Source organism: Rhincodon typus, chromosome 10 (assembly GCF_021869965.1).
Source record: "Rhincodon typus isolate 14 chromosome 10, sRhiTyp1.1, whole genome shotgun sequence".
Lineage (NCBI taxonomy): Eukaryota > Metazoa > Chordata > Chondrichthyes > Orectolobiformes > Rhincodontidae > Rhincodon > Rhincodon typus.
Genome location: NC_063341.1, coordinates 31,943,233 through 31,962,803, shown reverse-complemented (window position 1 = coordinate 31,962,803; position 19,571 = coordinate 31,943,233). Strand labels below are relative to the sequence as shown.

At 41.5% G+C, this 19,571-nt stretch overlaps 1 protein-coding gene across 1 annotated transcript in view; it reads left to right on the top strand.

Annotated features, from left to right (window-relative positions):
* dnai4 (dynein axonemal intermediate chain 4) overlaps positions 1–19,571 on the top strand; it is a 138,201-nt gene that overhangs the window by 59,086 nt on the left and 59,544 nt on the right. The window contains exons 10-11 of the mRNA XM_048602428.1: positions 184–270; positions 8,671–8,822. Of these exons, the coding sequence (XP_048458385.1) occupies positions 184–270; positions 8,671–8,822 (239 nt within the window). The remainder of the gene's footprint in view (positions 1–183; positions 271–8,670; positions 8,823–19,571) is intronic.

The following is a 19,571-nucleotide window of genomic DNA, read 5'->3' as shown; positions in this document are numbered from 1 at the left end:
CATTAAGTGACACTATTCCCATTTTGTTGCCTTCCTATTGCTGACTTAAGTTGCTTACAGATAAGTGTTGAAGTATACTGTTCAGTAACTACTTATAATTGTTTGGGACAAACAATTGATATTGCTTAATTCATATTGCATATATATTGTGATGAGCGCAAATTATTTTGTCTTGGTATACAGGACCTATTGGCAGTAGGTTATGGAGAATTTGGATATAAGGAACAGAGAGGGGGACTGATTTGTTGTTGGTCGCTGAAAAATCCCATGGTGAGTTGAAAAAGAATATAATTAAAATTTGGAGCTAATTATTTCCAGTACCAACAAGAAAAAAACTGAATTTTCCTTTTTGCAGTTGTGGTTAAGGTTACTTCCACCAGTTGCTTTCATGTTTATATCTTGTTGCCAATTTCTCTAACAGACTAAGTTCTTAAAACTTGTGTCATTATTGACAGTAAACAAAAAGTACTGGTCAGGGAGCATCCATAGAGAGAAGGCAAGCTAACGTTTCAAGTCTAGATGACAGATTCCGGCATCTGCAGTAATTTGCTCCTCCATTATTGACTGCCATGCTTAGGGTTACAACTAAGCTGAGAATATGTGGGACATCCACCATGTGTTCCGGTTCTAATTGCAAACTGAGTTAAGTAGGACTTATTGTTTGTATCAATACTGCACGCCTAAAGTAAATCCTCACTTAGCACTGATTTGTTCAATGTTGCTTGCTTTAATACAATTCATAAAAAAGGGACTATATATATATTTAATGTTGTGAAGTTCACTACAATGTCATTTGTTACAAAGTTCCTGTTCTGTGGCTTTTACATTCTGCATGCACACATGATGTTTTCTCCAGTACCGTTGGGGATCATTGAACCATAAGACCATATAATCTGGGAGCAGAATTTGGCCATTTTGCCCATTGTGTCTATTCCACCATTCGATCATGGCTGTTATGTTTTTCAATCCTATTCTTCTTCCTTCCCCCACAATCTTTGATCCCCTTACTAATCAAGAATCTATGTATTTTTGTCTTAAATACACTCAATAATTTGACTTCTACAGCCTTCTCTAGCAATGGATTCCACAGATTCATCACCCTCTAGCTTAAGAAATTCCTCCTCATGTCAGTTCTAAAGGGTCGTCTCTTCATTCTGTTACTGTGGCCTCAAGTCCTAGTCTGTTTCTTCTGTTCCCACCCTCAGTCCTGTGGTCCCTCTTCCCCTGGCTCCTATTGCCAGCCTATATTCTCACCTTTATAATCCCAGTGTCCACTGCCACCACCGGGGACATCTTCAGCTGGCTCCTTTTCCTCAGCTTCCATGCTTAGCTCGTACTGAAGTTCTTTAGCTGTTACTTGCACTGATCAATGTCTGTCACTAGATGGAGCTAGGTCAGTGCAAAACAAAGCAGCTAATGATTTTAACTTTTTATCTATTTGCGCTTGTAATTCTAACTGTGTTTGTTTTGAAAGTTATTTCATTCATGAATATCTTGGAGGTGGAGGGATCCTAAGTAGCAGAGTAAATAGAAAGATAGATGAAGATGGTTTTGATTCTGAAAAGAACAAGTTAATTAGAAAAGACAGACAAGAGCATTTCAGAGAATGAAGTAACTCTGAAGAATTAAAATTAAAATTAAAGAATTCAATGCAATGGGGTCTTATAGGTAGGGTTGATGACCTCAGGACATGTTTGGGAACACGGGCTTTGGCTGCCATTGCTATTCCAGAAACTTGGCTGAGCGATGGACCGGACTGGCAGCTCATTATTCTGGGTTTCGAATGCTATAGAAAGGATAGAAAGAGAAGCAAAAGGGGGGGGGGGGGGGGGGGGGGGGGGGGGGTGGTGTGACGTTTTTGATTAAGGAAAATATTACTACTGTAACTATTTCTGAAGATATTTCTGAAAAATCATCCAGTGAAAATATATGAGTTGAAATTAGAACCAAAAAAGTATGATCAACTTGATGGGACCGTACCATAGACCCCCCCAGTAGTCAGAGGGAAATTGAAGAACAAATATGTAGAGAGATCTTAGATATATATAGGTAATTCACCTATAACGTGATAGTTACATTCTTGAGTGACCTCGCGCTATAGAAAATCGCGCTACAGCAAATCACTTTACGGGGAAATCGCTATACATGTACAGCAGAAAGTTTGTGTTATCTAAACAGCGTCCACTATTCATCAACCGCATTACAACGAATTCGCATTAACGAAACACACGTTAAGGCAGAACTACCTGTTAGAATAATAAGATTGTAATAGTAGGTAATTTTAATTTTCCAAACATTGACTGGGATAGCCATAGTGTTCAAGGTTTGAATAGTGGAGAATTTGTTAAATGTGTTCAAGAATATTTTCTTTATCAGTATGTAAATATTCCTGCTAAAGAAAGAGCAAAACTTGACCTTCTTTTGAGTAATAAGGCAGGTCAAGTGACTAAAGGGATAGTAGGAAATCACTTCGGGTCTAGTGATCAAAGTTCTATTTGTTTTGAAATAGTTACGGAAAACGATAAGCCTTCGATAAAAGATAAACTTTTTAAATGGAGTAGGCAAATTTTAATGGTATGAGACAAGAACTTTCAAAAGTTGATTGAAGTAGACTGTTCGCAGGCAAAATCACATCTGATAAGTCGGAGGCTTTCAAAACTGTGGTATGAGAGTACAGAATCATTATGTTTCTGTTAGAGAGAAAGGTAAGGCTGGTAGGATTAGAGAACAATGGATGAATAAAGATATTGAGGTTCTAGTCAAGAATAAAAGAATTATATATTAGACATAGACAACTGGGTTCAAGTGAATCTCGTGAACGGTACAAAGAGTGTAGGGGTGTTCTTAAGAGGGAGATCAGAAAGGCAAAGAGAGAATATGAGATAGCCTTGGCAAATAAGGTTAAGAATAATCCAAAGAGATTCTGCAAATACATTAAGAGCAAGAGAGCAACTAAAGAGAGAGAGAGAGTAGGACCCCTCAAAGATCAAGAGGCCATCTTTGTGTTGAACCTCAGGAGATGGGAGAGATAGTAAATGAATATTTTGCAACAGATTTTACTGTGGAGACAAATGGAGGCTAGAGAATGAAGAAATAAATATAGATATTTTGAAAACAGTTCACATTACAGAAGAGGGATCACTGAACATCTTACAAAATATAAACATGGATAAATCTCTGGGGCCTGATCTAGTGTATCCTAGGACATTGTAGGAAGTTAGGGAGGAAATTGCAGGGCCTCTTGCAGAAATATTTGAATCTTCAAAACTACAACTGAGTTTCTGGATGATGGAAGAGTAGCTCATGTGGTGCCTTTGTTTAAGAAGGGATGTAAGGAGAAGCCTGGGAGCTATAGATAGACCTGTGAGTCTGACTTTGGTGGTAGGTAGGTTGTTGGAGGTGATTCTGCAAGATAGGATTTATATTCACTTGGAGAGCCAAGGAATGATTAGGGATAGTGAACATGGTTTTATGTGAGGGAAATTGTGTCTCACAAACTTGATTGTGTTTTTTGAGGAAGTAACCAAAAAGATTGATAAGGGCAGAGTAGTAGACATTGTTTACTTGGACTTTGGTAAAGCCTGCGACAAGATTCTGCATGGTATACTAATTAGTAAAGTTAGATCATATGGGATTCTGGTTAAGCTTGCCAATCGGATGCAACGTTGGCTCGTCTGTAGGAGACAGAGGATGGTGGCGAAGGGTTGTCTTTCACACTGGAAGCCTGTGACCAGCGGTGATCCACAGTGTTTGGTACTGGGTCCACTTTTGTTTATCATTTATATAAATGATCTGGATGAGAATATGGGAGGCACGGTTTGTAAATTTGCAGATGACACCAAAATTGATTATATAGTGGACAGTGAAGAAGGTTATCTAAGATTGCAAAAAGATCTTGATCAATTGAGTCAATGGGCTGAGGAGTGGCAGATGGAGTTTAATTTGGATAAATGTGAGGTATTGCATTTTAGGTAATACAAATAAGGACAGGACTGATATAAATAAAAGTGGGGCCTTGGGTTGTTTTGTAGAACAGAGACCTAGGGGTTCAGGTGCATAATTCTTTGAAGTTAGTGTCACATATAGACAGGGTGGTTAAGAAGACATTTAGCACACTTGCCTTCATTGCTCAGACCTTTGAGTATAGGAGCTGGGATGTCATGTTGAGGTTGTACAGAACGTTGGTGAGGCCTCTTCTGGAGCACTGTGTCCAGTTATGTTCACCTTGTAGGAAGGATATTATTAAGCTGGAGAGAGTTTAGAAGAGATTTACCAGGATGTCACCAGGAATGGAACGTTTGAGTTAAAGGAGAGGCTGGATAGGCTGGGACTTTTTTCACTGGAGCACAAGAGGTTGAAGCGACCTGCATAAGAAGGAAAGATTGCACCTGAATTGGAAGGGGACTAATATACTTGCGGTGAGATTTGCTTGTGCTACTTGGGAGGATTAAAACTAGTAAGGGGGAGAGGGGTTTTGGGTGGAACTCAGGGAGATAGTGAGGAAGGAGATCAGTCTGAGACTGGTACAGTTGGGAAAAGGAGCAAGTCAAACAGTCAGGGCAAACAGGAACAAAGCAGAGAATAAGGTAGGACTGATAAATTAAACTGCATTTATTTTAATGCAAGAGGCCTAACAGATAATGTAGATGAACTCAGGGCATGGTTGTGAACATGTGACTGGGATATTGTAGAAATTACAGAGACGTGGTCAGGAATGAATAGGACTAACAGCTTAATGTTGCAGGGTATAGGTGCTATAGGAAGGATAGAAAGTGGGGGCAAGAGAGGAGGGGGAGTGGCGTTTTTGATTAGGGGTAACATTACAGCTATAATTAGGGAAGATATTCCTGGGAACATGTCCAGGGAAGTTATTTGGATGAATTGAGAAATAAGACGGGGATGATCACCTTATTAGTATTGTACCGTAGACCCCCCAATAGTCAGCGGGAAATTGAGAAACAAATTTGTCAGGAGATCTCTCAGTTATCTGTAAGAATGATAGGGTGGTTACGATAGGGGATTTTAACTTTCCAAACATAGACTGAGACTACCATAGTGTTAAGGGCTTGGATGGCAAGGAATTTGTTAAGTGTGTACAAGAAAATTTTGTAAATCAGTATGTAGATGTACCTACCAGAGAAGGTGCAAAACTTGACCTACACTTGGGAAATAAGGCAAGACAGGTGACAGAGGTGTCAGTGGGGGAGCACTTTGGGGCCAGTGACCATAATTCTATTAGTTTTAAAATAGTAATGGAAAACAATAGACTGGATCTAAAAGTTAAATTTCTAATTTGGAAGAAGCCCAATTTTTATGGTATTAGGCAAGAGCTTTCAAAGTTGACTGGGGGAATTGTTTGCAGGTAAAGGATGGCTGGAGGAAGCCTTCAAAAATAAGATAACGAGAGTCCAGAGACAGTATATTCCTGTTAGGGCGAAGGGCAAGGCTGGTAGGTGTAGGGAATACTGGATGACTAGAGAAATTGAGGTTTTTGTCAAGGAAAAGAACAAAGCATATGTCAGGCATAGACAGCAGACATTGACTGAATCTCTAGCAGAGTATAAAGGCAACAGGAGTATACATAAGAGAGAAATCAGGAGGGTAAAAAGGGGACATGAGATAGTTTTGGCAAATAAGATTAAGGAGAATCCAAAGGGATTCTACAAATACATTAAAGACAAAAGGGTTACTAGGGAGATAATACGCCCCCTTAAAGATCAGCAAGGTCGCCAATGTGTTGAACTGCAGGAGATGGGGGAGATACTAAATGAGTATTTTGCATCAGTGTTTATTGTGGAGAAGGATATGGAAGATGTAGAACGTGGGGAAATAAATTGCAACATTTTGAAAAATGTCCATATTACAGAAGAGGAGGACATCTTAAAATGCATAAAGCTGGATAAATCCCTGGGACCTGATCAGGTATACCCCAGAACTCTGTGAGAAGATAGTGAAGTGATTGCTGGGCTCCTTGCTGAGATATTTGTATCAATGATAGCCACAGGTGAGGTGCCCGAAGACTGGACGTTGGCTAACATGGTGCCACTATTTAAGAAACGTGGTAAGGAAAAGCCAGGCAACTATAGACTGGTGAGCCTGACATCACTCGTGGATAGGTTTGTTGGAGGGAGTCCGGATGGACAGGATTTGTGTGTATTTAGAAAAGCAGGACTGATTAGGGATAGCCAACATGGCTTTGTGCATTGGAAATTATGTCTCACTAACTTAAATGAGTATTTTGAAGAAGTAACAAAGAGGATTGATGAAGGAAGAACGGTGAATGTGATCTATATGGACATCAGTAAGGCGTTCGATAAAGTTCTCATGGTAGACTGGTTAGCAAGGTAGATCACATGGAATACAGGGAGAACTAGCCATTTGGATACAATACTGGCTCTAAGGTAGAAGACTGAGGGTGGTAGTGGAATTTGCTTTTCAGGCTGAAAGCCTGTGACCAGCAGTGTGCCGCAAGGATTGGTGCTGGGTCCACTGCTTTTTGTCATTTGTATAAATGATTTGGATGTGAAATAGGAAGTAAGTTTGCAGATGACACCAAAATTGGAGGTGTAGTGGATATGGAAGAAGGTTACCTCAGAGTACAACAGGATCTTGATCAGATGGGCAATAGATCAAGGAGTGGCAAACGGAGTTTAATTTAGATAAATGTGAGGTGATGCATTTTGGGAAGGCAAATCAGGGCAGGACTTATACACTCAATGGTAAAGACCTGGGGACTGTTGCTGATCAAAGAGACTTAGAGTGCAGATTCATAGTTCCTTGAAAGTAGAGTTGCAGGTAGATAGGATGGTGAAGAAGGGATTTAGTATGCTTGCCTTTATTGGTCAGTGCATTGTATATAGGAGTTGGGAAGTCATGTTGCAGCTGTGCAGGGCATGGGTTAGGCCACGTTTGGAATACTGCATGCAATTCTGGTCTCTCTGCTATAGGAAGCATGTTGTGAAACTTGAAAGTATTTAGAAAAGATTTACAAGGATGTTGCCAGGGTTGGATGGTTTGAGCTATAGGGAGAGAATGAATAGTCTGGGGCTATTTTCTCTGGAGCTTCTGAGGCTGAGGGGTGACCTTGTAGAGGTTTAGAAAATCATGATGGGCATGGATAGTGTAAACAGACAAGGTCTTTTCCCTGGGGTGGGGGGAGTCCAAAATTAGAGGGCAAAGGTTTAAGGTGAGAGGGGAAAGATTTAAAAGGTACCTAAGGGACAACTTTTTCATGCAGAGGGTGGTGCATGTATAGAATGAGCTGCCAGAGGAAGTGGTGGAGGCTGGTACAATTACAACATTTTAAAAGGCATTTGGATGTGTACATGAATAAGAAGGTTTTAGAGGGATATGGGCCAAATGCTGGCAAATGGGACTAGATTTGAGGTTGTAGGCTTGCTCGCTGAGCTGGTATGTTTGATTGCAAATGTTTTGTCACCCTGCTAGGTAATATCGTCAGTGCACTTCTGGTGAAGGGTTGGTGCTTTGTTCCACTTGTTATTTATATGTCTCGGTTTGCTGGGGTGGTTGCCATTACTTCCGGTTCTGTCTTTCAGTGGTTTGTATATCGAGCCCAGTTCAATGTGTTTGCTGATGGAGTTCCAGTTGTAATGCCGGGCCTCCAGGAGTTCCCTGGCATGTCTCTGTTTGGCTCGTGCTATTATGGATGTGTTGTCACAGTCGAATTTGTCCATGTGTCTTGAGACCAGTGAGAATTGGTCGTGTCTCTTGGTGGCTTGTTGGTGTTTGTGTATCCTTATTGTCAGTTTTGTTCCAGTTTGGCCTATGTAATGTTTCTCACAGTCCTTGCATGGTATTTTGTATATTATGTTAGTTTTATTGGTTGTGGGCATGGGGTCCTTCACATTCTCCAGTAGCTGTTGCAGAGTGGTTGTTGATTTGTGAGCTACTCTGATACCTAGGGGTCTGAGTAGTCTTGTGGTCATCTCTGATGTGTCTCTGATGTACAGTAGGGTGACTAGTGTGTCTGGCCGAGTTGTGTCTTCTTGTTGTGGTCTGTCACGGAGGTAACAGCGGATTGTACGTTTTGGGTATCCATTCCTTTTAAAAATTTTCACTCCCAAGGTCTTTACTGTTGAGTGTATAAGTCCTGCCGTGATTTGCCTTTCCAAAGTGCAGCACCTCATCTTCCATCAACAAACATATTGAACTGGACTTAACATACAAACCACTGAAAAACAGAACCAGAAGTAATGCCAACCACCCCAGAAAACCGAGGCATATAAATAACAAGCAGAACAAAACACAATTCTTCATCAGGGACGCACTGACAATGTAACCTAGCAGGGTGACGAAACGTCTGCAGTTAAACACACCGGCTCGGCGAGCAAGTCTACAACCTCATCCACAACCTGAGCTACAAATCTTCTCTAAAACAGGGACTAGATTTATTTAGGATATCTGGTCGACATGGCCGAGTTTGGTGGAAGAGACTGTTTCCATGCTGTACCTCTGTATGACTCTATGCCTCCACTCTGCGTTAACTTCTGTTGAATGTGCAAAATTGATGATATTTTATAGCTGCAAATCATCTTTATTTTTACTCCTGGTGGCTTAGATTTCAATAGAAGAATAATCATTTTAATAAGAATGTTTCTTAATGGATATGGTTTTACTTTACTCAAAAATTTATTTCTATATTTGTATTAGTGGCCTGAGCGCATCTATAACTGTGAAAGTGGTGTTACTGCTCTGGAGTTCTCTGAAGATAGCCCTAACCTGCTGGCAGTGGGCCACTATGATGGAACTATAGCAATCTACAACATCCGCAACCCTGAAAATGGGCTAGTTCTGGACAGCAGGTAAGATAGCTGGATGATCGTTGCCATTAATTTAGTGCAATATCAGTCCTCTTGTAAATCTTCCTTACTCCCAATCTGCGGTATTGAAATTGAGACAAGTCGCATAATCACTTCCACTTTTCATTTTATTGTTTGGATAGAAAATCCCACACAGAAATTCATTTTTGATACATTGATCATTTTCAAAAAAAAATCTTTCAAGTCTTTTTTAAAAACTTGCTCATGAGATGTAGGAATCATTAGTAAGTCCAGTACTTATTGCCCATCCCTAATTGCCCTTTTATTGAGTGGCATCCTAGGCCATTTCAAGTTTGTTGTGGAAAAGGAAAAGATGGTCTGCAAAAATGGGTTTTGGATTGGAGTAAGAGAGATCTTATTAAAATAAGACAGGTTCTGGTCAAAATAGACTGGGAACAGCTACTTGAGACTAAATCTAAGCAGAAAAGTGGAAGTGTTCAAAAAGGTCCTGGGGGGATTACGAGCCCAACATATTCTCTTTAGAGTTAAATGTAGGAGCTACAAGCCCAGAGAACCATGGAGGTCTAACATTATTCAAAACTGGATAAAAAGGAAAAGAGTGATGTGTAACAGGTACTAAGGGAGCTAAAAAATGGGGGCCCTAGAGGAGTATAGAAAGTGCAGGGAGGAACTCAAGCAAGCAATTAGGAGAGCAAAAAAGGGAATGAGAAAACACTGGCTGGCAAGATTAGGAAAAATCTCGAGATACTCTGTAAGTATAACAAGGGAACAAGCATAACCAGGGAAAGAGTAGGGCCTACTAAGGATTAAGAGAACATCTGTGCATGAAACTGGAAGACATTTTTGAGTGTTAAATGAGTACTTCACATCCTTCTTTGTTCGGGAGAAGGAGAATGCAAGTACAGAATTTGAGAAGTTGGACTGTAAAATTCTTGATCATATTGATACAAGAAATGAGGAGGTATTGGAGATTTCAGCAGATTTAAGACTGGACAAATTTCCAGGCCTGGATGAGTTGTATCCTAGGTTTCCGTGGGAGATGGAGGGAGGAAATTAAAGGGGCCTCGACTCAAGTTTTTTAATCATCTCTGGCCACAGGGAGGATGCCAGAAGACTGGAAGACACATAATGTGGTTCCATGTTTCAAAAGGAATGGTAGAGATGAAGAAGGGAATTACAGATCAGTAAATTTCAAAGCAGTTGGAGAAAATTCCAAAGAGGAGAATTGATCTCTACTTGAAGAGGCGAAGTTTGACAGGGATAGTACCTGGCTTTGTCAGAGGGATGCAACGCCTAAAAAATCTGGTGGAATTTTGAGAGGAGGTGATCAAGTGTCTGAATGAGGGTGATGAGGTTGATTTATTGTTGTCACATGTAACTGAGTACAGTGAAAAGTTTTGTTTTGTGAACAGTACAGGCAGATCATAACATACAAGGATATACAGGTCATAGAGTGTTTAGATAGAGCAAGGTGTACAGAGTTATGGCTGCACCGGAGGTGTACAAAAACAAAATCAACATTAGATTTGAAAAAAGAGAGGTCCATTCAGCAGTCTAATAACAGCAGGGAAGAAGCAGCTCTTGAACTTTTTGGTCCGTGTGTTCAAGCTTCTGTATCTTCTGCCTGACAAAACAGGTTGTAAGAGAGTGGGAGGGGTCTTTCATAATATTGGCAGCCTTTCCATGGAAATGAGAAGTGTAGGTGAAGTCCGTGGATGGGAGGTTGGCTTTCATGATGGTCTGGGTGTGTACATTCTGTAAATTCTTCCGCTCCTAGGCAGAGCAGTTGCTGTACCAAGCCGTTATGTACCCAGACAGAATGCTTTCTATGGTGCCTCTGTAAGAGTTGGTGAGGATTCTTATGGACATGCTATATTTCCTAAGCTTTTTGAGGAAGAAACGGCATTGTTGTGCCTTCTTTATTGTCGCATCTATGTTGGAGGTCCAAGACAGATCGTTGGTTATCATCACTCCTGGGAACATGACGCTCTCGACCTTCCCCACCTCAGCTTCACTGATGTAGGTAGGGGTGTGTCCTCCTCCTTTCTCCCTGAAGTCAATAATCAGTTCTTTTGCTGACATTGAAAGAATGATTGTTATCGTTGCACCATGACGCCAAGCCCTTCCTGTATTCTGACTCATAATTGTTTGATTTCCAGCCTACAAACGGTGGTGTCATCGGTGAACCAGTTTGAATGGATTTCAGCAAGGCCTAACAAGGTTCCACGTAGGAAACTGTTAAAAAAAAATCTCGTGGGATCCAGGGTAACTTGTCAACCTGGATCCAAAATTTTCTTAGTGAATGTAGAAGTCTGTGTGACTGGAGCCAGTGTCCAGTGGCATACTACAGGGATCAGCGCTCAGTCCCTTCTTATTCATGATTTATACATATGATGTAGATGAGAATATGAGGAAAGATGGCAAGTATGTTTGTGGATGACATGAAGAAGGTGAGGAGAGCAAATGGTACATTGGCCTTCATAGCAAGAAGTTTCAAGTAGAGGAGCAGGGATGTCTTGCTGCAATTGTACAGGGTTTTTGTGAGACGACATCTGAAGTGTTATGTAAAATCTTGCTCTCCTTATCTGACGATGGATCTTCTGCCCATGGAGGAACTGCAACAAACATTTATCAGACTGATTCCTGGAATGGCAGGACTGACGTAGAAAGAGAGACTGGATCAGTTAGCGCTATATTCACTGGAGTTTAGAGGAATGGGGGATGTGACAGTTTGTGGGGGGCGGGGAGAGGAGTCTCATAGAAACCTATAAAATTCTACCAGGACTAGATAGCATAAACATAAGAGGGATGTTCCTGATGACAAGACAGTCTAGAACCAAGGATCATGGTCTAAGGATATGGGGTGGGCCATTTGGCACTAAAATGAGGAGAAATTTCTTCAACCAGAGAGTAGTGAGCTTATAGAATTCTCTGTCACAGAAAGCAGTTGAGGCCAAAACATTGAATCAGATTGAATGGGAGAGAAGGATCAAAAACCTGAATGGCTTGCTCCAACTTTCTATGTTTCTAGTAAACATTCAGTAAACCACTTGTTTGAGATGTATTTTAAAGAGGAGTCTTGAGTGCTTTGTTCAGCAGCGCATATTGATCCTTATTCAAAACTCCTTACTAGCGCAGCATGGGAGAGGTCTGCAGGACTCTTGACCTTTCCCAGTAAAGTACAGGATATTTATACGTATCATGTTACAATGGTTATATGCAACATTGACATCAGCATTTGCCACATCCCCTCTGACATACACATCCAATCTTGTGAATACATGATAAATGATACACAACTTCATGGACAATCCTAGGTCTTCCCATGATCTTATGACATTTGCTAGACATCTTTATCACCTTTCCTTGGCCTCTCACAATACATCTTACGCAACCACATTCCAATACTGAGATCTGCCCCCAGTATTCAACGCTCCTGCTATAAGAACTTCCTGTTATCAGGCCTCCCTGTTATTAGGAACATTCCAGTACTGATGTTATACAACCATCTCTGCTAGCAGAATGGGACTTCCTCCCTACTGTCTAAAGTTGCCTGTCCATAGGAACTCAGTTAAAATCCCTGATGTTCGTTTGTCGGCTGCATTTATAATTTCAACATACTTTCAAACATTTATTTAAAAAGTCTTGATTATTGTGGGATCAGATTCTTCTCTTTTGCAAACACTGAACTAGCTGCTAAAAGCACCTTTCTCAAGGTTTTTCTGGAGTGTTTCTTATCAGAACCAGTCTCTGCATACAAGGCTGATTGTCTACAGAAGTCTGGTTAAATTCTCGATCTTTAATACACTAAAAACTACTGCAAATTAAAACTACCACCATTATCATACAAATATAAATGTGCATAGGCTAAATGTACTGATAATTACCTAAAGGCTATTAATTAATGTTAATCCAGCTTCTCCCCACCTATTCATCCTAAATACCAAGTTTTAAATTGTCTTACTAAAACGCTTTCACCCAAGCTCTTTTATCGGAAATGTTTTTGATGTTTACATTTGAAATAACTACACAGACACCAGTACCTTGTCATCAAGTTGCCCTTTATTTACTAGTGCACAGTACATTGGCTGTGACCAGCCAGCTCAAAGTCAGTCCCTTGAACTGAGGAGATTCTAAATCTCCTGGTTAAATCTTTTTTCTCTTTTTTAAATTTTTTCTTTTGTGTAGGTGATAGTCCATCCCCTGGTTATATTGGTCAGCCAGGGCGTTCTTGATTGGCCCATGTTAACAACCCCAATAAAGGGGTAATCAACAAGATCCAGCTAGTTCCAGTCACTACATCCCCTCCTCCCAAATCCGGCGATGTAGGCCTGGACTTTCTCTTGTGGCTTTTCTTGTGACATTTTCACTCCAGGTCCAGTTTTTCTGACTCAGTCTCTGACACGGGCAGTGTGTACTGGACTATAGCCCGTCTCTTGCATCCGGAGTGTCTCAGGAGAATTTCTTCCACTTCTTCCAGTGGTACTGGTATCAAGGCTGCATCCATCTGGGACTTTGAGGTTTCCTTGTCAGTAGATGGTGGGGGAGAACCTACGGTTTCTGACAGGCCTTCTGGCTGTTCTGAGAGGCCAGGTATGTTTTGCTCCTGCCCTGTTTGCAGGGTAACAGCTTTCAGGTGATTTCTATGTTTGTTCAGGACTGTATCACCTACCTGAACTTTGCAAGTCAGGGGACCTGACCTTGCATCAATCGTGCCTTGTGCCCATACAGGGCCATTTCCATGGTTCTCGCATCAAACATTGTCCCCTGAATTAAATTGCCTCTCTTGCTTAGTTGAGGCATGTGGCCGGCATTGGAGTTCCTGCTGCTGTTTACTGTCCCCACCTAGATCTGGAAATATCAGGTTTAACTTGGTGTGGAGTATTCTCCCCATCAGCAACTTTGCCAAAGTTATCCCTGTTGTTGCGTGTGGGATAGTCCTATAATCAAACCGGAACTGGGACAGTTTGGTATCAAGTAACGCTGTACGCTGCTTCTTTAAGCCTGCCTTCAATGTTTGGACTGCTGTTTCTGCAAGACCATTGGAAAATGGATGGTATGGATTTGTCCTTATGTGCCAAATGCCATTTGACTTTAGGAAATATTCAAATTGCCAGCGGTAAATGATATCCCATTGTCGATGATCAATACTTCCAGGAGGCTGTGTACTGTGAACAATGCTCGCAGCTTCTCAGTTGTCACCCTTGAGTTTACCGAGCGAACGTTATGCACATCCAATCACTTTGAATGGGTGTGCACAATGACCAGGAACGTGGTGCCTATGAAAGGACCGGCATAGTCGACATGCAACTGAGACCAGGGTGTATCCAACCATTCCCACAAATGTGGGGGCGCTGCTGGTGGCAATTTTTGTCCTTGATGGCACTCTGAGCATCTAACCCTGGCTACCATATATAGCTTCTTGCTAGCATCTTCATCTTGGAAACCCTTGGGTGACCATGGTGTAGTTCAGCCAGTATTTGGCAGCGTCCTTTGCTCAGGACAATCACCCTTGCCCCCCATAGTTATATGCCGTCATTTATGGTGATTTGGTCTCGCCAGGTGCAGACAGGTTTCAATCCTGGTTACAAAGTCCCTTCCGTTTCCCCCATTACTATCAGCTGTTTTCGCTAGGACAGGATCTTTTTTTGTCCACAGTCGGATACTGTCAACAGTGACTGGAAGGGTATTTTCAACGAGAGTCTGAGTCGCGAGGTGGATTCAGATGACCTTTATTTGTGATTTACAGCCCAGTTACAGCATACAGCAAAAGGCACAAAAGGCGCAAGGGCACACAAAAAAAATCTTAAGTTATACAGTTTAAAATCACATAACCCCCCCCAACACGCACACGCGCGCACACACACACGCACACACACACGCACGCACACACACAGCCCCATATTACTATTGGTCCGTGGACCTGAGTTGTCCATCTGTAATTGACTTGTATCTTTCTGCACTGTGTTAATTGCCAATTAATTAGTTCAGATTCATCACAGAGAATACAGAAGATACAATGATAAAGGGGGGTTATTTTTACTGTAAGAAACTGGTTTGAATCTTTTAGTGGCAATGGGTCAATAAAAGTGGAGCTGGAAAAGTACAGCAGGTCAGACAGCATCCAAGGAGCAGGGATGTCAATGTTTCATGCCAAAACTTTTCACCAGGACTGGGGAGGGGGAGTGGGGGAGGAGCCCAGAAATAAATAGAGAGAGGGGTTTGGGGTTGGGGGAAGGATAGGTGTATTGGAGATAGATGGATGCAGGTAATGGGTTATTGTGGCTGGTTACTGGGAAGGGTGGAGTGCATAGGTGAGTTAGAAGATGGACAGGTTGAGGGATGGAGAGATTTTGAAGCTGGTGAAGTTAATATTGGCTTGATACCATTGGTCCGTAAGCTCCCAAGATGAAATATCAGGTGTTGTTCTCCAGTTTACATTTGGCCTCACTCTGACAGTGGAGGAGGCCAAGGATGGACATGTCACCAGGAGAGTGGGAGGGGGAAGTTAAAGTGGATGGCAACCAGAAGGTCAGGTTGGTTGGTGCATGCAGAGTGCAGGTGCTCTGTGAACCGGTCTCCCCGATATAGAGGAGATCACATCGGAAGCAACAGTGGATGAAGTCAGATGAAGAGCAGGTGAATCTCTGCTGGATTTGGAAGGATCTTGGATGGAGGTGAGAGAGGAGGTGTAGGGGCAGGTGTAGCACCTCCTCTGGTTGCAGGGAAAGGTAACAGGTGTGGTGGAGGGGTTGGTGGGGAGTGTGCAGCTGATAAGGGAGTTGTGGAATGAACAGTCTTTTAGAGAGTTTTTTTAGTACTCTACAGATTGATTAAATAATTCAAGAGAAACAACTAATTCAACCTTGACTTGTTAGCTGCTATGTACATTGTTGTCCGTCACTGAGAGACAACACTGTACATAGACGAAGATACAGTGGAGACACTTGGACCCCTGTAAAACCACAATTCATTTTAAGGACTTAAATGAATAACACACACATTTAACTATTAGAGATATCTCAGTATTTGTCTTTCATTACCCTGATTTGTGTAACTAATCCCAAATGTTATTAGCCGGGAGAGTTCACAGCCTGCTAGGCTAAACCTCTGTTTGATGTCTTCACAACACCTTCTGACATAGGGTACTTCTTCAACATCATTAATCTTCGAAATGTTGCTGAACAAAGGGATTTCTTCAGGCTCTTTATACAAGAGTCTCTGTGCCAAGTGTGTGTCTTATTTGGAATTATGCGTGCATGTGACCAATCCGGAACGTTATGTCCAAATGCATGTCATATGTGGACTTATCTGTGCAAGTGAGCAATCCTGAATGTTTTGTCCAAAGTATGACTTATCTGGTAGAGACAGCAGTTCCTGATTTCCTGCAGTTTTAACTCTTAGCAGACCTGACTGACTCAGCATAATTCACATAACAGCCCATTGTTAATCTTCTTATCAGTTCCTGTCAGTTCTTATTATCTTCAGCCTTATCCAATATCTCCCCCACTATGATCCAAAGATTTATCTGAGGATCATCTCTATTGGATTTTCTACATCCTCCATGGCAACTCCAGACAGTGGTCAGCTTTAGCTCCTTACAGCGATGTATTCTCAACAAAGCATTCTAGGCCCGAAACGTCAGCTTTCCTGCTCCTCTGATGCTGCTTGGCCTGCTGTGTTCCCAGCTCTACATCTTGTTATCTCAGATTCTCCAGCATCTGCAGTTCCTTCTATCTCTAAAGCATTACTTCAGTTGTGTTATGTGAAATGCCATTTAGATCATTGTACTTATCAAAACCATGGTCATAAATGTAAACAAAGTTACAAATCAGTCTTGTTCCATTGCAAATACATTGTATACACCTTTCACATCTTGTAAGATGCACTTAATATAAATACAAATGACAAATGAACTAATAGTAAATACTATGAACTAGCTATATTTACATTATTCCTACCTATAACAAGCACGATTACAAAACCACTTCCATACAAGTTATCTGTTGGTATCTAAGACCAATCCCACTAGTCAGTCCTTTCCATTTCTTGACTTTGCATTTTAACAAACAATAGACTATTACAACAAGTATTACAAATTGTAGTAGTGCAACAATCACATGAGGCTCAATTCTGATCCATGGATGGACCTGAGAGTTAAGTCCCCAGTTCCAAATTTTACTCTAGAAACTTGCCAGTCTCTATTTGCCTCTTCTGCATGAGTTTTAATTTCCTTATCGTGTGTTGCCCATTTATGGATAACTTCCTTTGCCTCAAAAATGATCTTCACCCAGTCTGCAGTGAAGTGTGGAATAGGTGGAAGTTCTGTTGCTATGCATCAGAAAATCATCATCTGTATCATTTGGGTGGGTGGATAGAGTTATGCGCAGTTTCTCATCAGGTTCTGGCTTAAACAAAACTCGGTGGCTAATGGTTAAGTTAGAAGAGATGTTGCTGATTGCTAAAAACAGAAGTTGCTGGAAAAGCTCAGCAGGTCAGGCAGCATCAGTTCTGAGGAAGGGTCACTGGACATGAAGGGTCTAGGCCCGAAATGTCAGCCTTCCTGCTCCTCTGATGCAGCTTGGCCGGCTGTGTTCGTCCAGCTCTACACCTTGTTATCTCAGATTCTCCAGCATCTGCAGTTCCTACTATCTATGAAACGTTAACTCTGATTTTTCTTCACAGATGCTGCCAGACCTGCTGAGCTTTTCTAGCAACTTCTGTTTCTGTTCCCGATTTACAGCATCTGAAGTTCTTTCAGTTTTCATTGCTGATTGCCACATTCTGTCCATTTAAGGCACACAAAGACCTTCCTTTTCGGTATCCTGGGGCTGTCGTGGCGACATGGTAGGTGTTTCCTACTAAGGCACACTTAAGAAAAGTTTGGTTATTCACTGGCAGAATAGTCAATGAACAATTCTCATAAGAGGCAAATCCACACTGAGTTTGTTCATTTGTTCATTTCTTTCGGACATGCCCAATGATGACCCCCTTGATGGCATTGGGACAAATCCACCCCCGATTTTAGATTGCTCTAGAACTACAGCATGGGTTGGTGCATTACTTAATGATATCCACGTTCCTTCATGGTTTTTATCCACATTATGAACGTATTGAGATGTCTCAGATTGTCCCCATATTTGGGTATATGAAGCACCGCACCAGTATAAAGCTGACCTTTATTATCATCACAGGTGCTCACAACCTGGTTGGTGAGAGTGAGACTTCAGAGGTGACATAGGGTCCACGTTCTCAGTTACTCATCCGACACCCAGCCCGGTACTCTATGAGCATCTAATTGCGCTAACCATCGACAGAAGCCAGCTAGCATATGTTGAACAAAATGACACTTTATTATCATGGGTTGCCTCATAAGCCATCCTGTCTATAATCTTGTTAGTGACATTCTGAAGCGGTCTTAACATTTTGATGTGCTCAGGGCTACCTGTGCCACTTGCTGTCCTTTTCTATCCATCTTTTCTTCATCCCAGTTTTCCTGACCTACTGTTATCCTTATCTTTTCCTGGAAGAAACTTAACTGAGCCTCCAATTCTGCTATGTCAAGGGTGTTAACAGTCGCTTCCCCTGATGCATAGCCTGCTTCCACTGACTCTATCAACGCTCTCTTCCTCCTTTTTCTTTCCGATGTGAACTCACTACGACTAAGTTGTCTCTGGAGTAGGTGGTCAAATAGCTGCCGTATTGTGCTACCACACCAGGATGGCACCTATATATCCTTCTGTCTATATTCTGGCTAGAGTAACTATCATTTCTGTTTTTTCCAGAACTAATCCTACTCCCCCTGTATCTATCTGAGATTTGTTTACACAGTGGCTCTGAGGTAGTTCCGCGGGTCATTGTGGTAGTGGGTTGAGCTTTAGTAGTGGGCAGGTCATCCCTATAAAGCATTAAAGCTGATCCTGTCACTGGACACATACCTAAATTTTCCTCAGCCTCTCTGACGTTTGGGATAACCTCAGACTTACATCCCACCCTGATCCAGTTTACCGGACTCATAAGTACATGCAATTTCGGACCCTTAGGAAATTTTTCCTTGAGCCATGTTAAGTCCCTTAAAGATTAATTTTGTCGCAGACTGTGTAACGGATAATTCTGCTTTCTTGGCCACTGGGACAAAGATTGGAAAGTAGGGTTGGAACAGTTCAGGGACAGGCCACATTTCTTCCCAACACACAACCATTACCGTGACATTTGTTCAAACATGTAATATACATCGCTCACAATCAACCGATGTTATCCACTCTCATTCATAAAAAATATCATTCAAAGCATTCACCGCAGAAGGAACCCTCATTCCAAGGAAAACAACGATAGTGATCTTCCACATTTCTCATGATGATTCTTTTTCCTACAAAACAGACATGGTTTCTTCTCTTATATGCAGCCAATCTGATTTTATTCGTTTTATTGCATTTATAGTGCTAATCTTTTCACCCCATCAACTAAATCATACTATCTGAATAGATAGTAGATCCTGGGGGGAATTTAACTGGGTAGCTCACTATATATGCCACTGCTGCCAACTCAGCTGCTTGAGCACTCATGGTCTTTGCTCATCTTCTATGTAGATATCACAACCAGTTTTCCATTCTCCATCCTGTACAGATGAAGAGCCATCAACAAAAATTTTTAAGGGTTAATTGTTATTCACTTGCTGTTCTCCTATTTTTGTCTCTGTCTGTCTCTTGTCTTAGATATTCCCTACCTTTTCTTTACTAATATTCCCTCCTTTTTGTTTAGATACATATA